The sequence below is a fragment of the Streptopelia decaocto genome, assembly GCF_964273445.1.
Source record: "Streptopelia decaocto genome assembly, chromosome: 16".
Lineage (NCBI taxonomy): Eukaryota > Metazoa > Chordata > Aves > Columbiformes > Columbidae > Streptopelia > Streptopelia decaocto.
The window spans coordinates 2886179-2912048 of NC_138671.1; the positions used below are offsets into that span (position 1 = coordinate 2886179).

The following is a 25870-nucleotide window of genomic DNA, read 5'->3' on the forward strand; positions in this document are numbered from 1 at the left end:
GAGAAAAGAGAATAAAAGTTAATGGCTGAAATAATGTGTCGGAGCTTGTGGAGGAGGCTGGTGGGGATGGTGGGAAACAGCGGAGACTGCGCTCACAGAAAGTCCGGAGCTCTGGAAATTCACACTCACGGGATCTAAGTTTTCCTCTTCTATACAATATTTTGTGTCAGGCAGAGATTTAGTACCGTATTACTTGTCTGATTCACGCTTCATCTTCACATGGTTTCATGTCTGATGGGTCCTTCTTCACAAGCGTTGAAAAAAAGCCACGTTCTGTTGGCAACAAGCGAAGAACTTAGGTTAAATTTTTGAAATGTGATAGCTGAAAATAATATGTCCCATGGAAGCTGGTAGGTGAGCAGTCAATCTTTGCATCATAGTAAAAATGCTAGAAGAAATCCACTATTTTAATTTCTATTCTAATGAAAGCTAAGCTACCTCCATCAGAAGCCAAATGTGAGGAAAGACGTTTTCATCATGCATGGGCTGTGCTTCTTCCTTCCCTTACAAGTGAAAACAAAACTTACAAGGAATATACTACACAATAAATGTTGATAAAACAAATGCAAAGCATTTCCTCTTGCTAACAGACTTCAGTATTGAGTCTATTTATTTCTTCTGAAAGCCTGTGTGCCTGTGAACCAGTTCCCCCAACATCAATTCCTCACTACAACTGTCGGCTGCTTTTGAACGCTCTTGGTCCAGCGTCAGAACCACTTTGTTACTGATGAGCCCAACGTGGGAATAATTCACCAGGACGGGAGTGAATACATCAGGTTGTCAGGGCTGCAGCAGCGTGCAGGGTTTCTTCCCCCGTAGACAACACTGATCCAAGGATTCATGCAATCCCAGGATATTTTACAGACGGTGTTTCATTTGGGCCAGGCCACCTCTAAAGAACACCTTGAAGAACAGAACAGGGATTCAAGCGCGGCTCTGATGGATCCGAAAAAACCCTGCTGTGCATTCTTTCCTTATCTCAGGCCATTTCTTCCTAAATACCCAATAACTTTAGCACAAGGCAGATGAATTAGCCAGTCAAATAAGGCTTGAGGATGAACGATGGCATTGCCCCCCAACTATAGCAGTTGTTACTCCAGCACCAGCGGCAGTGTTGTGGTCCTACCTTTGAAGCAGGCGGGCAGGGTGAGGTTGCCGTCCACACACTGCGCAGCCACCGTGTAGGCACAGGACTTTTCTTTATTCTTACAGAAGAAGGAGACGGTTTCACCGTGCCGAATGCCTTCCTTAAGGTCGTTCTGAACCCTCTTCTTCTCGCCGTTGTATAACACTACAGCTTTCTTCACAGGTATTTTACACGGTCCTGTGGAACAGTGCAGTTATAAGCAACACGTAAGGATCATTAGAACTCTGTTTTGAGAAGTGAGCACATTAGATCCCATCAGAAATCTGTATAAGTGCTGTTTGGGAATGAAAAATTGTGTGGCCCATATAGATAGTATAAAACTTCCGCTGGTATTACAATGCTGAGGAAATTCAGAACCCTAAGTAGAGGGTCAAAAGTTCCCAGTGAAAATCCAGCCTCAGTAACATTTCTAATTATATTAAATAGGAACAGGAAAGGAAATACTCAGCAAAAAGAAGTTACGTGGCTGATTATTGAAGTCCGCTCGGTTACATCATGTCACACAACACTCAATGCAGGGAGTTGTCTTAGATTCTCAGGGCCTTGAAATTACGATTTCAGTTTTCTTTTGCATGAAGCTGTAATAGCTCACTAACGCTCAGGGGGAAATTCAACCTGACGGATGGTTTCCAACGGCTGGGGTGTATGTACCTCTGCAGATTGGCTTGGTGGACCAGTTTCCAGTCTTCTCACAGCGGGAATGTTTGTGTCCGTCCAGCACGTAGCCGGGCTGGCAGCCGAAGCTGACGCTCTCGTTGTAGTGATACATTCTACGGACAGCAAACTCTATGAATCCGTTTTCTATTCCCGTTGGAGTGGGGCAGGTGACAACTGCGGCACAAAACCAAAACCAAAGCTTGATCAGTGTTGCGGCTCCAAACAACACTTTACCTACTTCAAAATAAAACTTTGTGGTTGTTCGTTTCATCCTGTTGCAAAACCAAACGTAGACAGAAGATTGTTTAAAAAAAAAAAAAACAATAAATAAATATTACTTGTTTTACATACGCATCTCTTGCAATCTGTAGTTATATCAGAAAACTACTTAAACGTGACATAGTTTCACTGAAAACAGTGACGTTCTCTGGACTGAGGGTAAACTTGCCTACTTCTGAGATTGATCCTAGCACTTAGAACAAAACGTCCACCATTCTCTGATCCCCCACCGTGAACTATGTTTAGCAGGTCTTGTTTAAATAACCTTTATACCTGCAGCAAATATTTCATCCATTCCACGTTGTGCGCAATCTTGTCAGCAATCACCTTGCATCCTCGAGTCTGATTTTCAGATTAATTCTGCTATATGTTTGCAATAACAATTGTTACCAAAAAAATATGACGGTTGTTCGTATAGTTTAATATATTGAATTCTAGGGAATATTTGCAGGTTGATAAAAGGACGTTACTCACCCCTGCACTCGGGAATGCTGCTCCAGTTCCCGTTGGCCGTGCAGGTGGCCGTCTCGTTCCCAATAAGCGCCATAGGTGGCACACACTCAAAAACTATCGTGTCCAGGAAATGAGAAACATTTCCAGGTTTCAAGCGGCGGTAGGAAAGGACTCCAAATTCGGGAATCGGGGGAGGCGCGCAAGTAACAGCTAGAAAAGCATTCATAGAAGTTAAAGCTTAAAGAGCGAATTATTACTAGAATCACAGGAGTGACATGCTTACAACCAAGCTAATCCACACTATCATTTAAGGAAGCTTAGCTAACGAAACAAAAAAAAAGTCAGATTAAAAGTCTCGGGAGCCTTAGAGTATGTAATCCATGATTTTTGCTATATTTTTGGGGCAATATTTTGCAGTGTATTGCTTTTTCAGTGACATGTTCATGCAGGGCAGGTTATAGCAAACACACGTATAACAGTTGCAAAGGCATGACGATATCTCCTTTCTATACACATGAATTTGAGTGGATAAGCGTCTTACCTCCAGCTGTAAATAGCATCCCTGATCCTGGCCTTTTGTACAGTCCTTTAAACTGTATTTCTCTAAAACTAGAACCCACACATTTAACCCCAAACATACAGGGTTCTTCTTGGTTTTCCTAATTATTTCTCACATGGCACTATAGGAGGCCTCCTAGTAACAGTATACGTAATTCTGATCAATGTAAAGGAATCCTTCTGTAATAAGGAGAACAATAGAGTAGGATTTTTGATATTTAAACACCTACATTGACACTGTGGAAAAGTTCCGCTCCACTTTCCATCTGCCATGCATTGGCTCGTTCTTGTCCCAACGAGGTTGTAACTGGAAACAGAAAGATCTGGTTATCAGAAAGCTCAGTGAACATGGAAACAAATCAGGCTGTTCTTTGCAGGACAGATTACCAGTCCTGATAAACAGACTCAAGAGCCCAGCTCTGAATCCTTCTCTAGTTCCAGCACTTACTGACCCCAAAGGAAGTTTAGATTCAAATATGAAAAATGGTTAATATTTGAGTATTGCAAGTATCCAGACAAAGGGCTTGATACAATAAGATGTGTTGCTTTTTCAACTGTAAAGTCTGTCCTATATAGTCATTTCTACAACTGGTTAATACTCTGGCTATATGTGAGTAGTGAGCATTGATCTCTGATTGTTAATGTGAATGTTGTGGTTTTTTGGGAGGAGTTCCTATCTAATCATGACAATTAGGATCAAACTATTGCAAAGAACTCAGCACTCTAAAGAACTAAAAAGTCACTGAGATGCATTATTTTATTTTGATGCTAGACGACCCAATTTAATTTCCATATGCCCTCTAAATGCTTCTCTGCCATCCTCTGTACTTATATTGTTAGCACCTACTCTGAGTTTTAAAGAAATCTTCATCCTGTATCTTATCATTTCAATATCACACAGCTGAAAACCAGTAAATTATAATTAGCAAAATTAAATAATTTGCTGATAATTTCCTACATTTGGTGTTGTAGTTTAATTTATTTCCTCCTTATTTTACCCCTCTTTTGTGGAAGAAGGAGGCATTGGGGGCTGCTGATGCTCTTCAGTGAGCTCTAGGCTCTGTCTTATCTATGACCTTCCCAGGTAAGCATTGTTTATTAATTAATTACCCAAGGAAAATTATTTGTATATTAGTATCAAATATTTCTCTGTATTTGCCATAGCTGTTTTTCTATAAATGTATTATCATTTCCCAAACTAGCAAGTAGCCTTGAGTAAAAGTGCATTCGCTCCAGGGACCAAGTTAGGATTAACCTCATGTTTTCATTTGCTGAGCTTGGAAAAGCAGAGGGACAAAATTTTCAGTCTCCAGAGCCCAACAGCGTAACAACTGAGACGGAGATTATCTGCTCTCTGCTGTAGGATTTCATCTCACCATGGTGTAAGAGGATTTAAAAAGCAGGGGAAAGCAGTCCAGAATAAATCTTTGTATAAAAATCTCTATTTTGATGACTTCTGGAAGATGTTGCTTTGGAGCAGCAAAGCTCCAGGATGTTATAGCCAAAACTGAACTGAGGATGATCGCTGGATGTGCTTTTTTAAACTTTTGGAAATGGGGGTGGGCTCTATGTGCAGTTTTCTGGGTTCTCTGGCAATACTGCAGCAGGTGATACCGGGATGTAAGGCTATGGCTTAAATTATTCATTTAACAGCATGAGGAAGGGAACACTTACCCTGGGTCACATGAAAAACTTATAGAGCTCTGATAGTGGCTGTCTATAGCTTCGATTTTTCCATTTTGCAAGGGTCCGGGTCTGGGACATCTCTGTGCTGTTAATTAAAGGTGTTTTTTAAAAAGGATAAAGTTATTTCTTGAGGCATCAATCTAGGAGAATGGAACCGAGCTGATCATAAAGGGGTCCTGGCATCTCTCACGTTTTTCCTCTCCCATGTGCTACATTTCATAAGTACATTTTCTACATCCCATCAAAATATAGTAGTTTCAAAGTCGTTGCAATGAAATAATTTTTGGCATTTGGTTACCTGAGGAAAATAACTTCTACGCAATCAAATGCCAAACACGAACAATGAGGAATACAATAAACGCAGGTGTTATCCAGCAGTATGCGTCATTACAGCGTAAGTGCCGCTGGGCTGGGTCTAGGAGTAGGATAGACTTGGTTTTACTTACGCAGGCACAGGAGCGTGTTGAGGGGCCAGCGGCCCGTCGGGAGGCAGGTGTATTTCCTCTGGCCGTTATTGGGGACGAACCCGGGCCGACACGTATATTCTATTTCCTCACCCACGTCATACACTTTCTTGTCTACGTTAATCGTGGCAAATAGCACTTCTGGTGGCCTGGGACAGACTGGAGGAAAGAAGACGCTTGACAAGAAATTGGGCAGAAAGTTGGAGTTGTTTTTATTTCTCAACTGGAAGCACAGGTTTCTGTATGATCACCAACTGTAGTATGTTCCTGTATGGAGCTAAAGGGTCTTTCTGTAATCTATAGGTACAGAACTTACTGAGGCAGCTCTTGGTTACTTATAAGTATTAGATTTTTGTGTCTCTTCATTATACTTTTGCTTCAAAATGCATTTGTGAAGGTGTTCTGCCAATTGAGTCAATTATGGTAAATTATCTTGGACAAAAGAGGGTGAGAGTGACTTAGAAGCAAATTATTGCATTCCACTTCTAACCCAAATTAGTTTGCCGAGGTCAGCCTGGAATGAGGTTTTGGGTTTTGTTTTTTTTTTTGCAATTAAATTTCTTTTTCTTTGGTTTCCCCAATTTTTCAGTTCAGTGGGACAACCGCTCTGTTACATTGGGCAGTTCTGATTGCAAAACAGCTTTAACATATTGACAGCGGGAACGACCCATCACCCGGAGAGTGAGAAGAAGAGGGGAAGGGGGAGCGGAGGGTGTGGAGCGTGTCCTGCAAAGGACACGGAGAGACGCTCCCGCTGATATTGCAGCGACACAACAGGGCAACACAAAGCTTGTGCTGCAGAAATGCACAGCGAATGGATGGAAAGAGAACACAGAACAGCGCCCAGAGCCCTTGGCGTGGGGAGAGGAGGAGAACAGCGAGCGGGCCGATGGAGAGTTGTCTGAAGGTTTAAAGTCTTGTGGTTCCTTTCTCCATCTTCCCCCATTCACACCGTAGAAAGTGGAAGCACTTACCTCTGGCTGCCAGAGCACAGTGGCTCAGAGCAAACGCCACCAGCGCCAGGGGGAACATCGCGGCCGGTCCACGAGCCCGAGTGACCCTGGGTCCGGGGCTGTTCTCTCGCAAATAAAGGCATCCACAAAAGGATGGTTATATATTAACTCTTTGTATTTATTCCCATCCCAGTAAACAGAAGATAAAAGGTCCCTTGTGTTGTTTGTAATAGAGGATGAAACAACCATCACATGTTGCGTTCGTCCATAAAGCGGGGATTGAAATGGCGATCTCTGCTGAGAACGTCTCCTCTCCGGTTGGTTCTGCAGGGCAGCTCCTGTTGGGACCGATGTTTTTGACAACACGATATTATCTTCTCAGCATCTTTGGAGGTTGAGGCTGTTTGGAATAGGATATTGGACCAAATACTTGAACTGTCACTAAGAAGTTCTTGTTTATCACTCGAGTGTGTATGTTTCTATGTACCAGAGTTACAACAATCTTTTAAAGGCAAAATCATTAGCGTTGGAGTGACATTGGTTTTGTCATATGCCTCCAGTGATGCCAACTTCATGCCAGTTTGCTCTAGATGATGATATGCCCTGAAATTCACGTTTCGGGGCCTGTTCAATCAGATTCAGGTTGTCAATCAGCATCTTTCAATTAACAGATAACTAAAAACAGCAGTGCAGGGCTCACAGTGCCAGCCTTGCAGGAAAAGTGGAATAATGATTCTGGGTTGAGCTTATTCATGACAAGGGGGTCAAACTTAAATCATATTTTTGGGTGGTATAACAACTTGGCTTGGTGCTGAGATTTGGGGTCAGCAAGTCAAAACTCCACAGCTACCAGCTGAGGTCCTGATCACTCCCAATTTAGCAGATTTTAACTGCAGGAGCATCTGAAGTGCCACCAAAATAACATTTGTGTGATCATTGTTCCACAGTTCAGTGTTTCTAATCTAAGTATCCTCCTTCCCCGCTGACTCACAGCCTGTGAGGGGGAGTGAGGGACATTTGAAGCGCTAATGAGAAGCCAGGTTATGTCAAACTCTTACTGCTCTGATCCTAAATAGCTTGTTGATTCTTGTTTTTTTGACGTTTCTCTGTTTGCATTTAAAACACACGTTTTAGCCACAACATTAAATAGTTAGGAACATGCTATTCTTCTCAGAAAGAAAACGCTGTGAATGTCCTACTCAAAATATTTACCCAATACACAGTGCCGAAGGGCAAAGTACCGCTGCTAAATCAACAGAAAGAAATGGACTTCATTTTCTGTATTTACATCTGATTCTTTTTCCATTTGTCCCAGCCTGGCTTTTCCCTCTTCTTTTTCTCTATGAAATGTCCCAAGTGCCTTTCCCCTTCCCAACACACAGCGATGCCGTAATGAACTTTCCTGCCTCTGGTTTCAACCCTTCCCGCTGTTTTGATTACATTCTTCTCTGTGTTTAAAATAGCACAGCAATAGATGGGCACGATTTTATCCATTTCAACGTTGACCAGCTGAGTGTTTCTCCCTGTGCTCAGCAGATGGCAGAATGTCCTGTACCATGTACCATACAGATACAAATGGGAACGGAAAAGCTTCCTATGCTGCTTTAAGAAGAGGGGAAAAATGGTTCAGTTGATGTGCACGTTGTTTTTTCCATAGATTTTTGGGCGTGATAAGTTTACTGCTTTTAAGATTGAAAGTAAAATTGAATAATTGCTTGTGAAACTGGAAGGAGAATGAATGTTTAAGTATACATCTCGCACAACTGCATAATCACCACCAATATTGTGATTCTGTTTGAAAACCTGCTACTCTGCAATAGGAAACATTAGAATGTGTTTTACAAATAACTGTGTCTTTTCCAGTAGCTGGAGAAAACGTGATTATTATTGTATGGATTCACCTTGGCAGAGCATGAGCAAACCAACTTAGTTCTGTCCGTATTTGGTGGTAGTATGCAATTTATATATATATATATATATATATATAAAATCTGATTTTCCATCAAATCCAGCCCACTCCTTTAGCACATGTGCTATTTATTAGTATAGTTCCTATAAACCAAATCATGAAGCAGGACTTTGTTTCATCAGTGACCACATAAATGCAGAGGAGACTGGCTCTGCCACAAATAGTATTATATTCTAAGGAAAGAAACGGTGGCTGCAAGCACAGAAAGTGGTGCAAGAACACCCTGCGGTGATGTAGACCAGCATGGTATGCAGAGTATCAGTCTAATCGTTACCCGTTTTTGTGTTAACATAACTTAAAAGGAGAATATGCAGGAAGGATCTGAACAAACTGTTTTTGCGAAAGCGGTGTTGCCCAGATAAAAATTATTCGGAGCAGCACAGCAGGACCAAGAGTGCACGTTAGAAAAGATGGCAATTAAATGATGGAGACTGGCATCACTGATCAGAGTGGTTTCAGTGAGGAATAAGAGCGAGGAAGAGGGTGAGCCAGCAAAAGCCTTAAAAGTGAAGGTAAAAATGTCATATGGAAGAGAAGGAGTAAAAAAACACTAGAGGGATGCTAAAAGACAAATGATGATGAAAACCAGTCTATGCAGTGGCATTCTTCATTAACACCGAGGGTCAACTGGAGCTGTCATGACTAGAGGAAAAGACATGGTAATAATCAGGACAGAAGATAATAAGGAGGCAGACAAAGATTCCAGACAGGAATTGGTCTATCCTGGAGAAATTATGCAGAAAGTTTGCCAGAACTGGGCGGACTGGAGGTCAGCGCGGGGTAGCGGTTCCCCAGCTAATGAGCCAGACCTCTGCCCTCCCTCTAATCTCTGCTTCTCTACTCGATGCCGGCGTTTTCCTGATGTTGTAGGATACGTCGCCCCTCCGACCCCGCCACAGGCTTTCTGGCAGTCTGTCCTTCCAGACAGTGAGGGTTGGGTCTGCGTTACCCACCATTCTCAAGATTTTATGACTGTTCTTCAACCAAAAAACGCACGACACAACCAGTTCAAAATGCAGGTATTTCTCACATCAACAGGAGTGTGATAAGACATTCAGATTCCAGCTTCCTTCACGCTGCTCTTTTTGCTTCACATCAATCCCTGTGTTTTCATGGGGATGCCCGTTCCTCCCTCTGAGAATGAAGAGGTGATGGTCAGATGGCCAATGATGTATCCGAGTCCTTCTGCAGGAGCCGGGGCTGAGCCTCAGGTCCAATCGTTGTCCTTCGTATGGCCAAGATACTTCTATTAATATTTGTTCAAAGTTCATTTATGCACTGCACAAACATTTCTATCGCCTCTACTCAATACATCCAATAGTGAAGTGAGTGCTGCATTGTACTGAAGAGATAAGAAATAAGAAGCCTTAAAGAAGAATAGTTGCTTTCAGTTCTGGAGAAGTTGAAACTATTCCTACTTCCTAAATATTAGCTGTTTCATACTTAATGTAGAATTGTATACACAATTTAGATGTATACACTAATTATTAGCAAAATATTCAGTCAGCCAAAAGCCAACATCCATTTGCAGTGAATTATTTTACATTTAATGTGTTTGGACATGTTGGAAGTAAATACACAGTAACTGTTATTAACCTGAAAGAATGTCTTAGTGGCATAAACAGTGTCTATATGGCTCTTTAAAAGATTGTTTTCACTTAATAGCATGTTTTAGGGGTGAACTGCAGTCCTAGTTACTGATGTTCCACAGTGGTTTTTTTCTGAATTTAGTGAAATAATTATCATTTTAGTCTTAGACCTTAAATTGCCTTAAGTATCCATGCAAGTGCAGTATGAAAGTACCCAATCCTGTACTGACCATCATCCTGAGCATCTCGGAGGGGTTTTCCCGAAGTGAGTGAACACCAAACACTGGGAGAAAATGTGAATGCATGGAGAAAAGAGACAAAGCACAGCTGTGTGCACTTTGTGCAGATAACAGGCAGTACAGGTAAGGAAAGGTGATTTAACTTTTAAAATTGTTATTTTATACCATCAGCTAAACATGGCATTAGTTTCCTTGAACAGCAAAGCCATTTAAAGAGGTTCCTGCTGCCCTCTGTCCCCAAACCTTTCCTCCCCGATGGTCATTCCTACCTACAAGCTACAATTCAACGTCTCCTTTGCTATGAGAAAAGAGCGTTCTGAAGCTGCTTCCTCCTCCCTGCCTTCGCATTTCCTGCACAGAAAACCCAGGGACTCTCTCTCACAGTTTTACTGCGACCCAAATATCGTTAAACAGTCTGTTCCTCAGATCAATTCATCAAAACTCTGTCTCAAAAATCCCGCGCTGTATTTCTTTATTGAAAATGTTAAATTACGAAGCCTTGGGGGCAAATGATTCTCTGTGAGAGTTTGAATCTGCAGCAAACAGCTTTGCGAGGGACGATTTTTGAAGTGTTGACATGAAAGCGCAGTGTGGAGCCACCAATCTTCTCGCCCTTTTTTGCCTTGTCCCACCTTTCTGCCTTTTCCCTCGGTGCAGGTGTAGAGATCCACAACGCTATTGAAGGCCAGGGAGCCAGCCACCCTAATGGGAGCTCAGAAAGGACAAGCTGCTGCTCTTCTCCCATCAAGCCTGAAATGAAGTTTTCTAGATTCCCTTCATCATTGTTTTTCTACTTTCCCTTGGGAGCATCATCTGGCCTTACTTATATATATAATATATGTATATTGCCTTGGGTTGTCATGTTGGCAAGCCAGAGGGAATTCAGACCTGGTGAGGGTCTGATGCAAGGAACACACTTGACACTGTGAGTACATCAAACCTGTCAGCAGCATTTGAGCACTTTGTGATCCAGCAGAGCAATCCTCGCTCCTTTCCATCCCAGGGTGACTCCATCCCTCCCAATAAAGGATTTCTCCGGGTGAACAAGAACGCTCTTCAATTGCCTTCGCCGCCCGTGGCACATTGCCATAATGCTATCAGAAAGCCCAGCCAACGTGAGATTTATTTACTGCCGTTCTTTGGCTTTCCCAAATGGTGGATAAGAGGATCAATAATCAAAAAGCTGTTTGGGATATTCATCCACATTAAAAACTTCATTGAAAAGTGCATATGCCTAAAAGCATCTGAGAATCCGTGCTCTTTGGCTCTGTCGGAGATGCTGTTGGTATCGCCTAATAAATCGACAGCTTCAACCCAGACAGATCCTATGATCTCTATTAACCTGTGGATATTATCTGTCAAATTCTTTCTGGGCAGAAGTCCAGCCTGTTCCAGATTAATAAATCCACCTCAGCTCCAGCACAGTGTAATCAAAAAGTAGATACTCATCTCCCTTATGGTCTAGACCAAAACCTTCACCAGGTCTTGTCATCGCCTTCATCTGGGGCTTTTTAATGGGATTTTATTGATGTTTTTTAAGTGACTTGAATCAATTTATACACAATTAACAAAATCACAAGGTTAGGAATTTGACACAAATCTTGATTAATTCACACAAACAGTTGACTATAATTTTTCCTTATGTATTTTTAATTCAGTATTCTTAGTAAATTTACTCCAAGAGCAGGAATTCCTCCCTTCGCTGTTGACAAGTCTGAAAAAGCTAAAAATGTAGTCTCGGAACTGAACTTTTCATGAGAAGTTGGATGCAGAGGGAAGGCCATTGATGTCTACAAGCTGGTTTTCAGGAGCCTTCTGGAATATTGAAACACAAGAGGGTGAGCTGAGGGCCAATGCAGTCGGGAAGATTGTTTGGTATTGAGCTGGATGTTTTGCTGGAAAATCGGGGTGCTGCTGAGGCTTCCCCAGACACCTCTGTTGATGTGGCTTCTGTCTGATGCTCACGACATCGCATTATTCTGCGTCTGGATCCTGTTAGCAGACTCGGAGCGCACCACAAAGGATGGTTCTTTTATAGTGTGGACCATTAGAGAGCAGGGAGATATCAATAAACTAATTTTCCTTTGTGACAGCCTCTATTCTCCAGCAATAAATCCACGGTCAAGCCTTTCTAAGAGGAAGCAGATTTTGAAGGGGCCTGTATCAATAACCGGAATCGGATTTTCAGAAGGGCTCAAATTCTATTTAGGCAACTAAATGAAGGCCATGCTTTTAAAAGTACTCACTTTATTAAAGTAGATTTTTGGTGTATTGGGTTCTTTGGAAAATGTAGCTATTGATTTTGGTTGCCAGGAGGCCACTCAGCCACTCTGACAATCTCCACACGCATGTATATCCCCAAAACTTTTGATTTGATTCTAGTGCTGTAATCTGCATCGTCATCTAGTGAGGCTTTTCCTCTTATCTCACAGCCACATCATCCGCATGGAACAAAATCCACTGGCACTTGCATACGGGATGCCCTGGTTTGTTTATTTTCCTTAGAGCATTGGGGGTGAGATGTCTGATTTATTTTAAATATGTTTTCTGGAGTACAACTGTTCTAACATGTAATTAACGTTGAAAGAGCATCTGTAGCATTTTATTTTCATGCACATAGCAGTTTGGGGCTATTCAGGTCACCGTATCTTGTGCAACTGAATGGCAGCATGAGACTTATTTAACGCAACCTAAGGAGATGTTCCCTTGTTATGATATGTATTAGTCTGCTAATCTTTTCAGTCTTTAATCCACAATACGGGATTAAAAGACCAAAAATAGCCTCTACTGTCGTTAAAGGGCAGTTTCTGGGGTTTTGTTTGAAAATGAAAATTCTAGCGGGGAGTTGAATGAACGTTAAATGCTGACGAACAGAATCCCCCCTTGTGCTGTGTCTGCGGGACATGGAGGGTTTCCACATTTCATTTTTCAGTCAACTGTCACTTTGGGTTTTGAAACGTTTCTATGAAATGAATGTCAGCTTGTTCTGTGCTTCAGCGTTTTCTCTTTTCAGCCCTTCTAAATTCAACAAGTATTTTAAAGCTGTATTTGTCCAGCCAAACTCTTGTCATTTCAATTATTAGTATTTCCAAAGCGTAAACACTTGTCTAGAGCACAGACAGACACGGTATAATTGGAAATCATACCGTTGAAAACGGTGTTCTGCTTTCTCTACATCAACATGTCATAATAGAATGGCACAGAAAAATAAAGGAGTATCCTGTGTATTCCAGCCAATATGATTTTGTTTTCCTCTCACATCAGTTTGTTAGAATAAAACAAATGCAACATGATACTATTTATTGCCCCTGTGATAAATGATATTCAGCTGTCAAAAATGATAAATTGAAGTGCAATATGTATAATATCTAGCTACACCTTATCTTTGCATATAGATTGCATATAGATGTACATTCAGAATTCCTTTTATCTGCAAACTTAAACCCTATGTCTGCATTTTTTAATGAGGAAAAAAGAGGCAAACCAGGTTTTGGAGGGTGACGTTGTCAGCTGGAGGTGATACAGGAAATGACTTTCTCTACCTAAAGCAGCAAACCAAGGCCATAGAGGTGGTGGCAGTGGCTCGGGCGGAGGAATTGGTCTCCAATGGTGCACACGGGGACACCCGGGCTGTGAGACCAGGGCGAGCAGACGCGATACGTTCTGCTGACAATTCCTCCCTTTCTGAGCATTTCCATGTAGGGAATTTTCTGGTCTGTGTCTTCTGGGCAAGGAATTCCAGTTGTCCATTGCAAAACCCACCTACTTTGTTTCCTACAAACCTGTGTGCCATGTTTCTCTAAATAAATTATAGAGGCTCTCTTGTTCAGTTGGTACAAGAGAGGTTTGTTCTTTTCTCCGCATTGTTTGAGTGCTTTGTTTGTATTTCCACTCTGAGTGTTTCTGCCTTTTTGTGTGTGTACAGTTGAAGCCTGAAAATTTGCCTACACAAGGGAATTGTTCTGATGTACTCAAAAGAATGTGAATTGCTTTTTGGAAGAGATATTCAAAATTTTGCAGACTGATTGCCGGTGGGAAGGGCAAAATCTGCAAAACAACAATGACAGCAAACGCTCCAGCTGAGGCAGAAATCTTTATTTATACAATCTAGAAAGACAGAAAACCCAAGAAACATCCCAAAGGGCCCCCGTCGCGTTTCCGTGTGTAACAGCATCGAGCTCTGATTCAGCCCTGTAACTCGGAGATGTTTTCACATGCACCCGAATACGAAGAAACCAAACAATAGCTTGTCGCTCAGTATTCTGATGAGAACACTGAGAGGGGAAAAAATGTATTTTACACTCAACATTCTGTATATCATCAGCCATTTATTGCAATTCTATGGGGAGCTGCTGCGAGGATAATCCCCAAGCTGTCTGCGTGAGGAATGGGTTCTGTTCCACTCGCAAGGAAACGCGGGTTGAAGTAATAGCATCATTTCCACGGTGCGAAGGGAAGGTGGGATTTTGCTGACTCAGCAGTGAACTGCAGTTTCATCCCTGGCAAATGATGAATGATGATGATGATATGCCATTTTTTCCCCACAGAATTTTTCAGGAATGCTTTTTTTTTGGTGACATTTCATCTCACATAGGACTCTTTTTCTTGTTTTAATCTTCTTGTTTTAATACGTGCATTCAAACTTTCCTGTTAGTACTAGCACGTGTAAACAACCTGTCACATGGGATATTTTAATAATAAAGTGTTTAATGACCCAATGTTTCCCAACCTACAATATGAGTAACTTTGAGGGGAAAAGGGCAGAGAAGAGAATGGGTGTAAATACAGAGACACAGGCAGAGTTGTGCAGATACAGAGAGATGCAGAAACCGGTGTTGATCTAGAGAGACAAACCATTTCTACCTCCTTCTCACCGCTCTAACAGAAACACAAATGTAGTTATTTATGTTACCACATCCTACCTTTTTCTAATTTTTGGAAGCGTTTAAGGTGCATTGTTGCCAAACTGGGTAAGAACAATAAACAGTTTTGTTGATGAATGTGTAGTAAGATCTGGAAACCCAATAGGACTAGTGGACACTATCTCATTGTTTATAGCTACTGGTCAAAACGTGACAAACTTATGAATGGGAACTTCAACACTAAACTTCACAGGTGATTTCAGACAAAGAATGTGTTGGATGGAAAAAGAAATTCTACTCTCAAGTGTGTGTATTAGTGAAAACTGATAACTGCTTTTGACTTAATAATGGCAAGTAATTATTGCACAATAGCTGCTGGTGGAAATCTGGGTGAAGCTGAGTGTGTGGAAATGCCTTTGGAAAATGAGAGAGGGTGAAGTGAATTGTTTTTAGGCGGCGGGTTTGCAATGAGCGAGTCGTCTCCTTCCAAAAAGGGACTTGGAAAGTAGCTACTTGTCCTCATAACTCTCCAGAAGAGGAAGTGGTTGTAATTCACTTTGAAATGTGAGGAGAAATTAGGTTGTGAACTTCCTGATAGGTCTCAAGCAGGAAGTGATTCCTATTTGTTGAATATTTCTTATAAGCAGGAAATAATAAACTAGAGAGCCAGAATTGCCAGAGGAGCTGATGAAGGTGTTCTCCTTGGCTTCGAGTGGAGCTGATGCAGACACAGCACATCGGAATAGGGACAGAACAATCCACGCGCTTTTCCTACTTTCCTACTTTATTTTAATTGCTTTTTGATCCAAACATGATCCAGGCAGCAGCACGTTGATCCAGCAGATGAGTAAAAGGAGAAGGCATTTCAAAGGCTGCAGAATGACTCTAAGAAACCTCTTTCAAAATGAACACAGATGCTTTCACTTACAGACCTTGGGTGGTATTGATGCAAATATAGAAAGGACTTGAGATGTTGTGCTTGTTGCAGCAATAATTGAATTCTCCAGAGAAAAACTCATAAACCTTCCAATGGCGGTTTCTACCAGGGACAAACTCTCTAGGGTATTATCCAAATATTCAAACAGGAGTAAACTTTCTTCCCAGAACACGCCATAAATGGCACTTTGGAGTCAGGAATTCTGGAGCTGCTTGCCAGGAGGCTGGAAAAGCTGGTGCTCTGATTTAATAACCATGTATATGCAATGATAGTGCTGACTCCTTGTCCAGATGGCCTGAATCAGACATAAATGACGAATATGGCCCTAAGGAGAAGAGCAAACCCTGTGCTGCTGATGGGAATGTAGAAATCTTCCTCCGGTGATTTGCAGAGCAAGGATGAGTTCCCGGATCGCACCAAGTGCAGAGCAGGAAAAGCAGGTGTCCAAGCAATTAAAAACCTCCCAGCAAGAGGATGCTGATGTTATTATAGCATATACCAAAGGTGTCTGGTGAATGGAACGTCATCTCTCCTCGTAGCATCACTGTGAGAGTGTCCCGGTCATAGGGACAAATCTTGAAGTTTGAAGGTGAACATATACATATACGGAAAAGCATTGTGTAAGTGGCGTGTATCCAAAATACAGCAGTAAGAGGAGTTACATACACTAAGGGAAGGTTGTGTTATAATGGTTTGCTATGCACGCATAATAGATTATTTCTTTTCTTCTTGCCTAATGTGTAAATTCACAATATACAAATATTTATTAGGTTTGAGATAGAATAGTTGCTTGACAGAGTAGAGTGTTCCTAACGTGATCGTGCGGTGTCACAACTGGTGTCATTTGGCCTAACAAGGCGATGGGCTGGAACTGGCAGCCTGGGGCACTCGCTGGGGTTTTAGGGAATTAATCTTGACCAGAGTCACCCTCAGGAAAGAAACGTGAATCCAAAATGATTCAGCAGGTTTGAGAATTTAAGGCACAACCAAATGTACGGATTGATGTAATGTGGAATCTGATGTAATGCGGGTTGCGTCTGATGCAGCCCAGTTCTCCAGTTTCGGTAGCTGTGTTTGTAATGCAGCACCACAGGAACAGAAACAAATGCGTTCCATATTTCTTGATGGAACACTTGCAGTACAAAATGTTTCTTAGTGCTCATCATGCTTTGGCATAAGTTAATTAAGGCAAGAAACATCTATTCCCGCTGAGAGGAAGGAGGGATTTGAAAGGTGTGGAATAGGTAGAAACCAAATTCAAAACTGCTACATTTTTTTTTGCATTTTGGGTCAAATCTGAAAATAGCTGCTTGCAAAATAAAAGTCTGAGAAGCAAGGGCATATGGAAACAGTTTCTAGGGCATCTGGCTTGATTCTGTAAGTTTAGAAAAAGAGCGGGGCTGTCCCCGTCATCAGTTATTTGATGCAATGCCATGAACACACCAGTTCAGCCAGGCTGCACCCACAAACCCAGGCTTAAAATCAAGAATTATATAGCGTGTAACAAGTTATTTCTGTTCCGCGGTAAATGCCTGTGTGCACTTTCCCATCCCAAATAAGACTTAGAGTTAATTAGCTTTCATTATTGTGAAATAAAACATATTACACATGCTTACATAGACAGACTTATGAGTATGGAGATGCATTGGGGCAGGGGATCTTTTGATAAGCATCAATTTCCCATACATGAACATTAGTAGCCATGGGAATAACGTTTATTAAAAATATTATGATTAGGATTTGGTTTTCTTTCTGTTTAGCACATATATTGTGTTTTTATGCACACACAGTCATGCTTCAGTGGTTTTCTGAACCTATGGAGATGCTGTATAAATTGCAATATGAGAGGATATATGTTTGCCATAGGCAGATAATGTGTCTGTGTCCAGGGACTTGAGAATGTTTTGTGTGTAATGTGAATAAATGAAGACGAACAGATCTATTATTTTATAGAATACTTTATTGTCGGTGTGCTGCATGAAAGCAGACTAAAATCTTTATGTGCTTGATGCATGAACTAGTGAGAGGCTTGCTGCGTGTTTCCTACACTTTCTGTTGAGGGTGTTGTGCGGTAAATCACAATACATGACACGCTGCAGAGGGGCAGGACAGCGAGGTCTCCGGTGTTCGGTGCGTGTCCAGCGGGTGTTGTGCGATGCGGAGGTGCCGGGTATGGCCTCGGGCAGCATTTCCGTGTGTGCTGGCGGCTTTCTGGGCTGCAGGAAGGGGAAGGGCTGGTGCAGGAGCCTGCACCTGTGTTTGCTGTGGCGGGGAACGGCCCAGCTCGGGCAGGCACAGGAAACCCGCGCTGTGCAGGAGCGGGGCGGAGGGTGGCCCTGCTCTGTGCCGTGGCGGAGCTGGTGGCGCGTACCGCAGCCGCACCGGGGGACGGGCGCAGGGAGGCAGAGCCCGAGGTCACCCGGACGTGCTGCTGCTGGGGCCCGGCGGGGACAGGAGGTGACAGTTCCCACGGCCCAGCGCTGCGGGAGCTGCGCTGTGTGTGCCACGGGAGGGAGAGAGGAGGGAGCCGGAGCGTGTGTGAGAGCGAGAGGAGCCGCTATGTGCGCGAGGGGAGCCGGGGTGTACGAGAGCAGCCCATCCCCGGAGAGCAGCTCCCGCTGCTCGTGTGCGAGCGCAGCCGCTGTGTGCGGGCAGACCCGTCACCGCCGGTGCGAGGGGCCGCAGCCGCTGACGGGAGGCGGCAGGTGCTGCCACCCGCCCCGAAATCCTCCCCCCGCCGGGGGGCGGCCCCGCGCCGGGCCTGCCCCGCTCCGCCCCGCTCCGCCCCGCCGCGGCCGGGGGCTCGCACAGCCCGCGGGCGGAGCAGCCGGCGCGGGCCCGGGATCCTCCTCCCGCTCCCTACGCGCCGCTCCGACGTCAGGCGCGGGAGCGGGGGCAGCGCCCAGCGCCGCCGTTGCCAGAGACTCGGCGGCCGCCGGACGGGGCGGACGGCGGGGCGGTGACTCCGGCGCGGCGACTCCCGGCGCGGCTCCCGGCACAGCGGTGGAGAGGAGGGCGCTATGGCCGACGTGTTCCCGGGCTCGGAGCCCGGCGCGGCCCCGGACGCGGCGCGGCGCTTCGCTCGCAAGGGGGCCCTGAGGCAGAAGAACGTGCACGAGGTGAAGGAGCACAAATTCATCGCGCGCTTCTTCAAGCAGCCCACCTTCTGCAGCCACTGCACCGACTTCATCTGGTGAGACACCCGGCAGCGCCTTTTCCCCCGGCAGCTCCGCCCGGGCCCGCTCAGCCGGAGGGGATCCCCTGTGCGGGGGCGGCCCCGCCGCCCTGCCCGGCTCCCGCCGCTTCCCCGGTGCCGCCGTTTCGGCAGGTGGCCGCGCCCGGGGCCGGGCAGGTGAGCCCCGCTGGGGCACAGCCGCGTCCCCTCGCTGCCCCCGCTTCTGCCACATCCCCCTCCAGGGGGACGGGTTGCGGCTCGGTGCCCCGAGGGGCCCGGGCGGGGGGAGCCCCTGAACTTGAGGCGCTCGGGGGGCAGAGGGGAGCAGGGTCTGGACACCCATCGCTTCCCAAACCATGCAGATTGGTTTCCTCACCTCCTGGCCCCCCGGCCCGGTCCCGCCCGGCCGGGCTCACCCGCGGAGCCCCCGGCGCGGGGGGGGCTCGGCCGGCGCTCCAGCTGCTGCCGCAGAAACCCGCGGGTTTTGTGTTTCAGATTGAGGGTGTTGCTGTGTGGCACAACTTCTGCAGCTCTGCCTTCAACTTTGCGATCGGTGCCCGCTTTATTTCCTCCTGCTTGCGGAGGGAGGGCAGGGAGACGGGGAATGCACGGTGACCCCGTACGCGTTTAGGAAAGGGAGGGTTATTTTTTAAGAGAAGGGTTCCTGCGACAGGGAGGGGAGGAAAACTTCATACCAACACCCTCATTACTAAGCTGCTGGGAGGAAAATACACCTACCAGTTCCTGCCGTGCCCTCGTCTGGGCAGGGTTGCAGCTCTGCTGAAGGCCGAGCCGCTCGGCTCCGTGCTGCTGACGGGTCAGTGCTGCCCAGCACCCAATCCAGCACCCAATCCAGCACCCAGCACCCTTCTCTGCCCAGCGCCCGCTGTTCCCCGCGGTGCCCGTGGGTGCTGAGTCTCCCGGCCCCTGCCCTGTGCCCCCGCCAGCCGAGGCGGGAGGAGCGGGGGCGTTCATTGCGTTTAGGTGAATGTTTTGTACTCTCGGCGAGTGAGCAGCATAAACAACTTGAGCTTCTCCTCCTTTCCCCGCGTTGTGCCTCAGCCTCAGCCTTGCTCTGCCGCTGGAGTTCTCGCTGTGCGTTTTGGCTGCTAGGAATGAAAGCTGTGATTTATTTTGGAGAAAGTTGTAAAAGATCTCGAAGGGTCTGTACCCAGCTGGGTCTGTGTCTGTCGCAGGTGTCTTGCTCTTTTCGTGTGTTTATGCATCCGGGCACAGACCTTTGCCTTCCTTCTTGAGCGTTTCTCAGTTTGCATGCTGGAGAGAAGACTGTGAGTGCTCCAGAAATGCCTGAGATACGTTTGCGGAGTAAGGAAGGAAATCTTGAGATGGTAGACCACAAAAGAAATAAGGAGAAACAAATCAATTTTGAGCATGTTGTTTTTTGTTTTTTTTTTTTAATTATTTTTCCCTATTTGGAAAAGAAAATGCGAGATTTGGTAATGTAGACGTGAGAGACCTTCAGAAACTGCTTCCAAGTTAATCTAAACCAGAATTAATTGGGAGGTGTGAAAAGATGCTGCAAGGTTATTGTGAGACTGTGGCCGTGCAGATAAGTAGCACAATTAGAAACTGAAGTGTAATTCTGAGGTGAGATGACAGGATGGATTTGAAAGCGAAAGGGTGTCCTGGGGCTGACCAGGCAGGACTCGCCTGCTCTCTTGTCTTGTCTTGCTACGGAGTCTAAGGAGGCTCTTAACACTGACCAGATGAGCATCTGACAACTGGAACACTTGTTTTGTTTGCCCATTTGAAGGTGAACGACTCTTGAATAACTATCAGACACCACACAAAGTGCTTCATCTATTTCCAAAATGACACATCGCAATTAATATTTGGTTTAAGGTATAAAGAACTGTAAATACCACCGTTCAGTGAACCGCGCCAATAGATTTCTTTCCTTAGATTACATTAGACCAGGTAATATTTAAGGAAATAGTTTGCTGCCTCCTTATCTAAACAACTTATTAAACAACTTTCATCTCTGTGCTTTGTTTCTCAAGTGCTTATTTGTTTTAAGAGCTTTTAAAATATATTCTAAGTGCTGAGGCAGTGAACTGCAGCTGGTTAGTGGTGGGAATTCAGCCCAAACCCCGAAGAATGGTTGTGCTTTAGAGTAGATAATCCAGGAATGTTCTTTACAAATATGTTTAAAAGCATGAAGAATTCTCTAAAGTCTGTTTCGTGTTCTCAGTCCTGCTGCCAGCGTTCTGCAATTGCATTTGCACGCTTGTAATATGTGCGTTTCACTTTGAAGATGAGAGAGGACAGCAGCAAAATGACAGTATAGTCACATATGCTGTCAAGTCAACAAACCATTTCATATTTCTTCTGTTTGTCTCACTTTAGGCCAATGTAAAGCAATAATGGGTAGAGACTCTTGTGTAGAAATCTGCAGAAATGCTCCAAGTTGTGTGATTTGAGTTTCCACCCGCAGGAACAGCGTGCTAATTGTTTGTCCCGCCTCTAAATAAATGAGTGGGAAAATGGTCGATATAATTCCTTTTTTTAAAAAACATTTCCACCAACTTCATAATTAAAGTTGATGTTGTTAATTGCAAACAGCCTCTTGCTGGCTTCTGCAGTTCATGGCTTTGGTTCATTTGTCTCCAGCTCTGCAAATGACAAACGTTCTGCAGAGAGGGAAAGTGCAGGGAAATGTTTACAGGGAGGACACGCAAAACATTTATTTCTGTGGAAAGAGGGTGTTGATACATTTAAAGATAAACAAATAAAACCAGCAAGAGTGAAATTTGCCAGGGGTATAATATATATAGGAATTGTGGCTTCCAGGTACAACCCTGGTGTGTCACTGTGTTCATTGGTGAAGCAGGACACGCACGTTTGTGGTGGGAATGGAGCAAGAAGGGTGGAAAAGCAGTCAATGTGAAACCCATGGGCCTGTTTCTTTGTATAGAAAAGGAAAACCTTTAACCTGCCTCCTTGTCCTCGGAGCGGTGTCTGGTTGGGGTGCGGAACAGCACCCTGAAACTGGGGTGGCAAACTAAGTCTGGTCTGTGCTAGAACTTGGAATATTTTACATTTCGTTAAGTATATGTGTGACATTAAATGAGTTACAATATTGTGCGCTAATCACAGATGATGATAATTGTAGATCCAAAATAACTCGTAAAATGATAATAATAAAAAGAATTTGTTGCCAGAAGCTGCGGTTGCATAGCTGGTGACAGCTATTGTTCTCTGCTCCGAAACGGGTGGGCTGCTCTGCCTTGCGCATTCGAAAAGCTGTTGCTGTCTTAGCAAAACCTGAACTAATTTAATATGAAGCTATTTTTATGTTGTTGTAGATCATTGAGCAGAAATTATAACTCACCATACTAAGACAGGTTTCTCTGTGTTTTTTTTTTATGCAGGGGATTTGGGAAGCAAGGATTTCAGTGCCAAGGTAAGTCACAAGCGCTTTGTTGGCCTGTATGTGTTGTTGTGTCTCACTGTGAAGGCAAAACTCGCCTGTGGCTGGAGAAACGAGCCTGGAAGAACTAAGAGAGCATCTCTGCCTATGGAAATTCTAAAGGAAGACGACTCAAATAACTATCGGGTTTTATATCATATACCTTGAACAATCAAGTAATTGCTCACACCGTAATAACACAAAAAGTGCTTGGTTTTTGTTTTGTTTTTAATCTCAATATAGTAAATGTCATATAATGTACATGTGCTGCAGCTTCTAACTTTCCATGGAAATAATCCGTGCAATTTAGCTTTTGCAGAGACCATTTTTCACATCAGCAGCTCTTGTCTGTGTGGGCGTTTTAGAAAATGGATTCACTTTCCAGTCATATGGCTGCTTTTCATAACCCAAACTCCCTGGTTTTAATTTTCATGCACTGGATGTTTGGGAGGACCTTTGCTTTGAACTGCAGTTTAGGACACGCAGCATTTTTCTATCTTATGTAATACTCAATTACAAAAATATTCCGCCCCTACAAAACCACTGATTTATTAAATTCTACTAACCTTGAGAAATGGAAAGCTGCTCTAGTGGAAGATAACTATATACGTGAAAGCCACAGCTTGATACTCTGTATTCTCACATGGTCTGTATTCTTATCGTTATTTACTATTTAATAATGAAATAACCACGCCCAACTATTGCTATTGTTTTTTCTATGTTATATGTTTACCTAATCAGGAGGAAGCTTTTTGTTGTCCCTTTCTCCCCCCTTCCCTGTTGTTTCACCTGCACATGTGCAGTGTGTGCTCATTAGCTGCCCTTTGCCTCCCTTCTTTCATTACATTTTTAGTGGTTATTTGCTAATGCTCTAGAACACATTGACTATCCTGAACGTCGCTTTTACTTAGTAGTTGGCGAAATGATAGATTCTGTGGTATTTTTGTGGAAATTGATGTTAGCTGATACTTCTTGAAATGAAGCCTTTGAGAAACTGAATGTAAAAGGCTGATGTCTTCCTTTAAAAATGTTGCAATAAATAGTTTTCTTTCTGCAAGTAGAAACTTGCAGAGAGACATACAGTGAAAACATTGTGTGCTTTATTAAGGTAAGTGTGCAGCTATGGTTTTACTATGAATCTTTTATAGAAAATCCTCTGTGTTCCAAGGTGTTAATACTCAGTTCTGTAGATCCTCTAGTTGTTTTGCTACTCATTGCATCCAGATGGGTCTGCAGCCCCCAGCGAGCAGTGAAATGGCATTTCCCAAATCCCATTCAGGATCGCTCGGTGGGTCCGAGTTGAAGAATAGATCTTCATTACAGGTTTCCATCACTACAGATGTTCATTACAGATTCCATTGTAGAAAATAATGGGGCTGCATTTGGATTCTGCAGTTATCTCAAGTTTTGCCGTTTGCACAATGATGACTTGGTCCTGTTTTCTGTCCAGGAGTTGGTGGCTCAGATTGGCCACGATCCGCTGGCCTGAGCCATGGACCTGGTTCGCTGTGGCACTTCTTTTCCAGTGCTCTGGATTTTGTGGCCAGAATTCCTCCTACCATCCTCATTCTGGTTAACTAGCAATAGTTTTGTCCGTTGAGTATTAATCTTTATAAAGCTAGTTAGAAATTTGAATTCAGTCTCATTTTCCTTCCAAATACCATGAGCACAATCAGGAGTCAAAGAGTAGAGCGGCTTGATTTACGTTTAAGTGCTTCAAAGAGTTCATTCTCTTAGGTTCGTAGTCCTGAATAATGAAACTTCTGTGATAAAGTGAAGCAGCTGAATCAATGTTTTTCAGTTCAACTTCCTGAAGCTTCCATCTGTAAAGTTATCAGGTGAAGGTGGGAAGACAAGTTAGTGAGGACATGAAGAATTTAGGAAAAGTGAAACTAAAAGTTAGGTTGCAAAAAACCACCCTGGTTTCTTTAAGCAACTGCCTTGACGGAAAAGAATGATAAATGAAGAATAAATGGGAATTTCAGTATGACATGAAGGAAAGAATATTACAGTGGCAGCTCCTACAGTAACGATAGTTCTTGGTCCATCAGAGTTCTACTATAAGAAACCTTTTTAGCTCTCTTTTCAAGAGCCTTGTAAAATCTCTTGCTAGAAAGAAACCTGATGTCGGGTAGGTTTCAGATTTGGGTAGTTTTCTCATTTCCAAACTTGTTTTAATTCCTCTGGCCTTTGTTGCCGAAGGGAAGAGGAAAGGTCCATAATAGTCATGCATCAAACTCTAATGATGCTTCTCCTCTAACACACTGCAATTATTCTATGACTGTTTGTGTTAGTGATTCTTTAATTAAACAAAAGGCCTAACTTGGTGTTTGTGCGGTGTTGAACCTTGCCGCTAACCCCGTGTGTTTTCATAGACTTTAAAATTTCTTTTAAAAAGTGTCACACAAAATGCAGTTCTAGTTGTAATTTTAAGAGGTGCTCTCAAAAGAAAGGATTTTTTGTGTCAATTTAAATCTTATTTAAATTAAAACTTGATGCTGTGTCGTAATGGTCTTTTTTTAGGCCACTCATACTTTTTATCATCAGGCTTGCTTGGAGCACGTTTTCAGTTGTCTGTAGTCGTTTTGTTTTCTGATTTTGTTGCCTTTGTTTCTGCTGTAATGTTCGGCTTCAGCATTACATAAAAACATTCAAGTAAATCCTTTGGAATTGAAGAGAAATATTTTCATTTATTTCCTCACAAAGCTTTACAATTTTTTTTCCCCTCCTTATTTTTATGGGTTTGCAAAACACAATAAATTCAATTTTGGCCTGGCTTTTATTGCAGCGGAGGTTCAGGGTGCAATTGCGTTATTACCGCGCAAACGCTTCGCAAGAGTCACTTCACATCCTAAGCGGTCGGTCTGTATCAATGTGCGTGTTTCAATGCGCCCGGCTGTGCTGGCAACCGCATCTGCAGAATGGCCACGGAGTTTCAGAGCTGCCACTTGTGATCTGCGCAATTCTGGGGCAGCATCACAAATATGTATTTCATAGGGAGGTTTTGGGTTGAGAAGCATCAGTCTGAGCCCGTTGTTGGTGATGTTTGAGTTTCAGAATGAACTTGGGAGAGTTCAGCTGGATTAACTTTCTCCTAAGGAATATTATCTTTACTGCTTCCTGTTATTAGGAAGTGTTTTGCCGCCTGAAGTTTGCATTTTATGGTTGATTTATGCGAACATGCAGCATCCTAAAATATTGTGCTTCTGAGATGGGAGCTATTACTCTGCTGTTTTGGTTTTGCTGTTTGTTGATTGTCTCTGTGGCGGTGAAAACATGATGGTAAGATTGTTTAAGTGAGTTATGGCTTTGTGTTGTTTCCTTACGTTGCCAGGCGGGACAGCAAGCTGTCTGTAACGCAGAAAGCTTCGTCTGACACGCACGTGAGAATAACTGCGAGATGAATGTGAAAAATCGAATAATCTAAAGCGTTTTCCAATCTGTGACTGTAAGAAAGTTTCTCTTTTGAGAA

At 43.7% G+C, this 25870-nt stretch overlaps 2 protein-coding genes across 3 annotated transcripts in view; one reads left to right on the forward strand and one right to left on the reverse strand.

The window, feature by feature from the left end:
- Positions 1 to 202: 202 nt before the first annotated feature.
- Positions 203 to 6276, reverse strand: APOH (apolipoprotein H; the record flags this gene model as incomplete). Its single annotated transcript, XM_082067237.1, has 8 exons — positions 203 to 273; positions 1127 to 1324; positions 1799 to 1978; positions 2558 to 2746; positions 3325 to 3401; positions 4769 to 4865; positions 5227 to 5403; positions 6219 to 6276. 8 exons carry the CDS (start codon positions 6274 to 6276, stop codon positions 203 to 205), a joined length of 1047 nt encoding a protein of 348 aa, XP_081923363.1.
- Positions 6277 to 18592: 12316 nt separating this feature from the next.
- The window catches only part of PRKCA (protein kinase C alpha), a 115443-nt gene continuing 108165 nt past the window's right edge, over positions 18593 to 25870 (forward strand). For both annotated transcript variants that reach the window (XM_082066831.1, XM_082066832.1), the window contains exons 1-2: positions 18593 to 18986; positions 22361 to 22392. In XM_082066831.1, the coding sequence (XP_081922957.1) occupies positions 18814 to 18986; positions 22361 to 22392 (205 nt within the window). In that variant the 5' untranslated portion in view covers positions 18593 to 18813. The remainder of the gene's footprint in view (positions 18987 to 22360; positions 22393 to 25870) is intronic.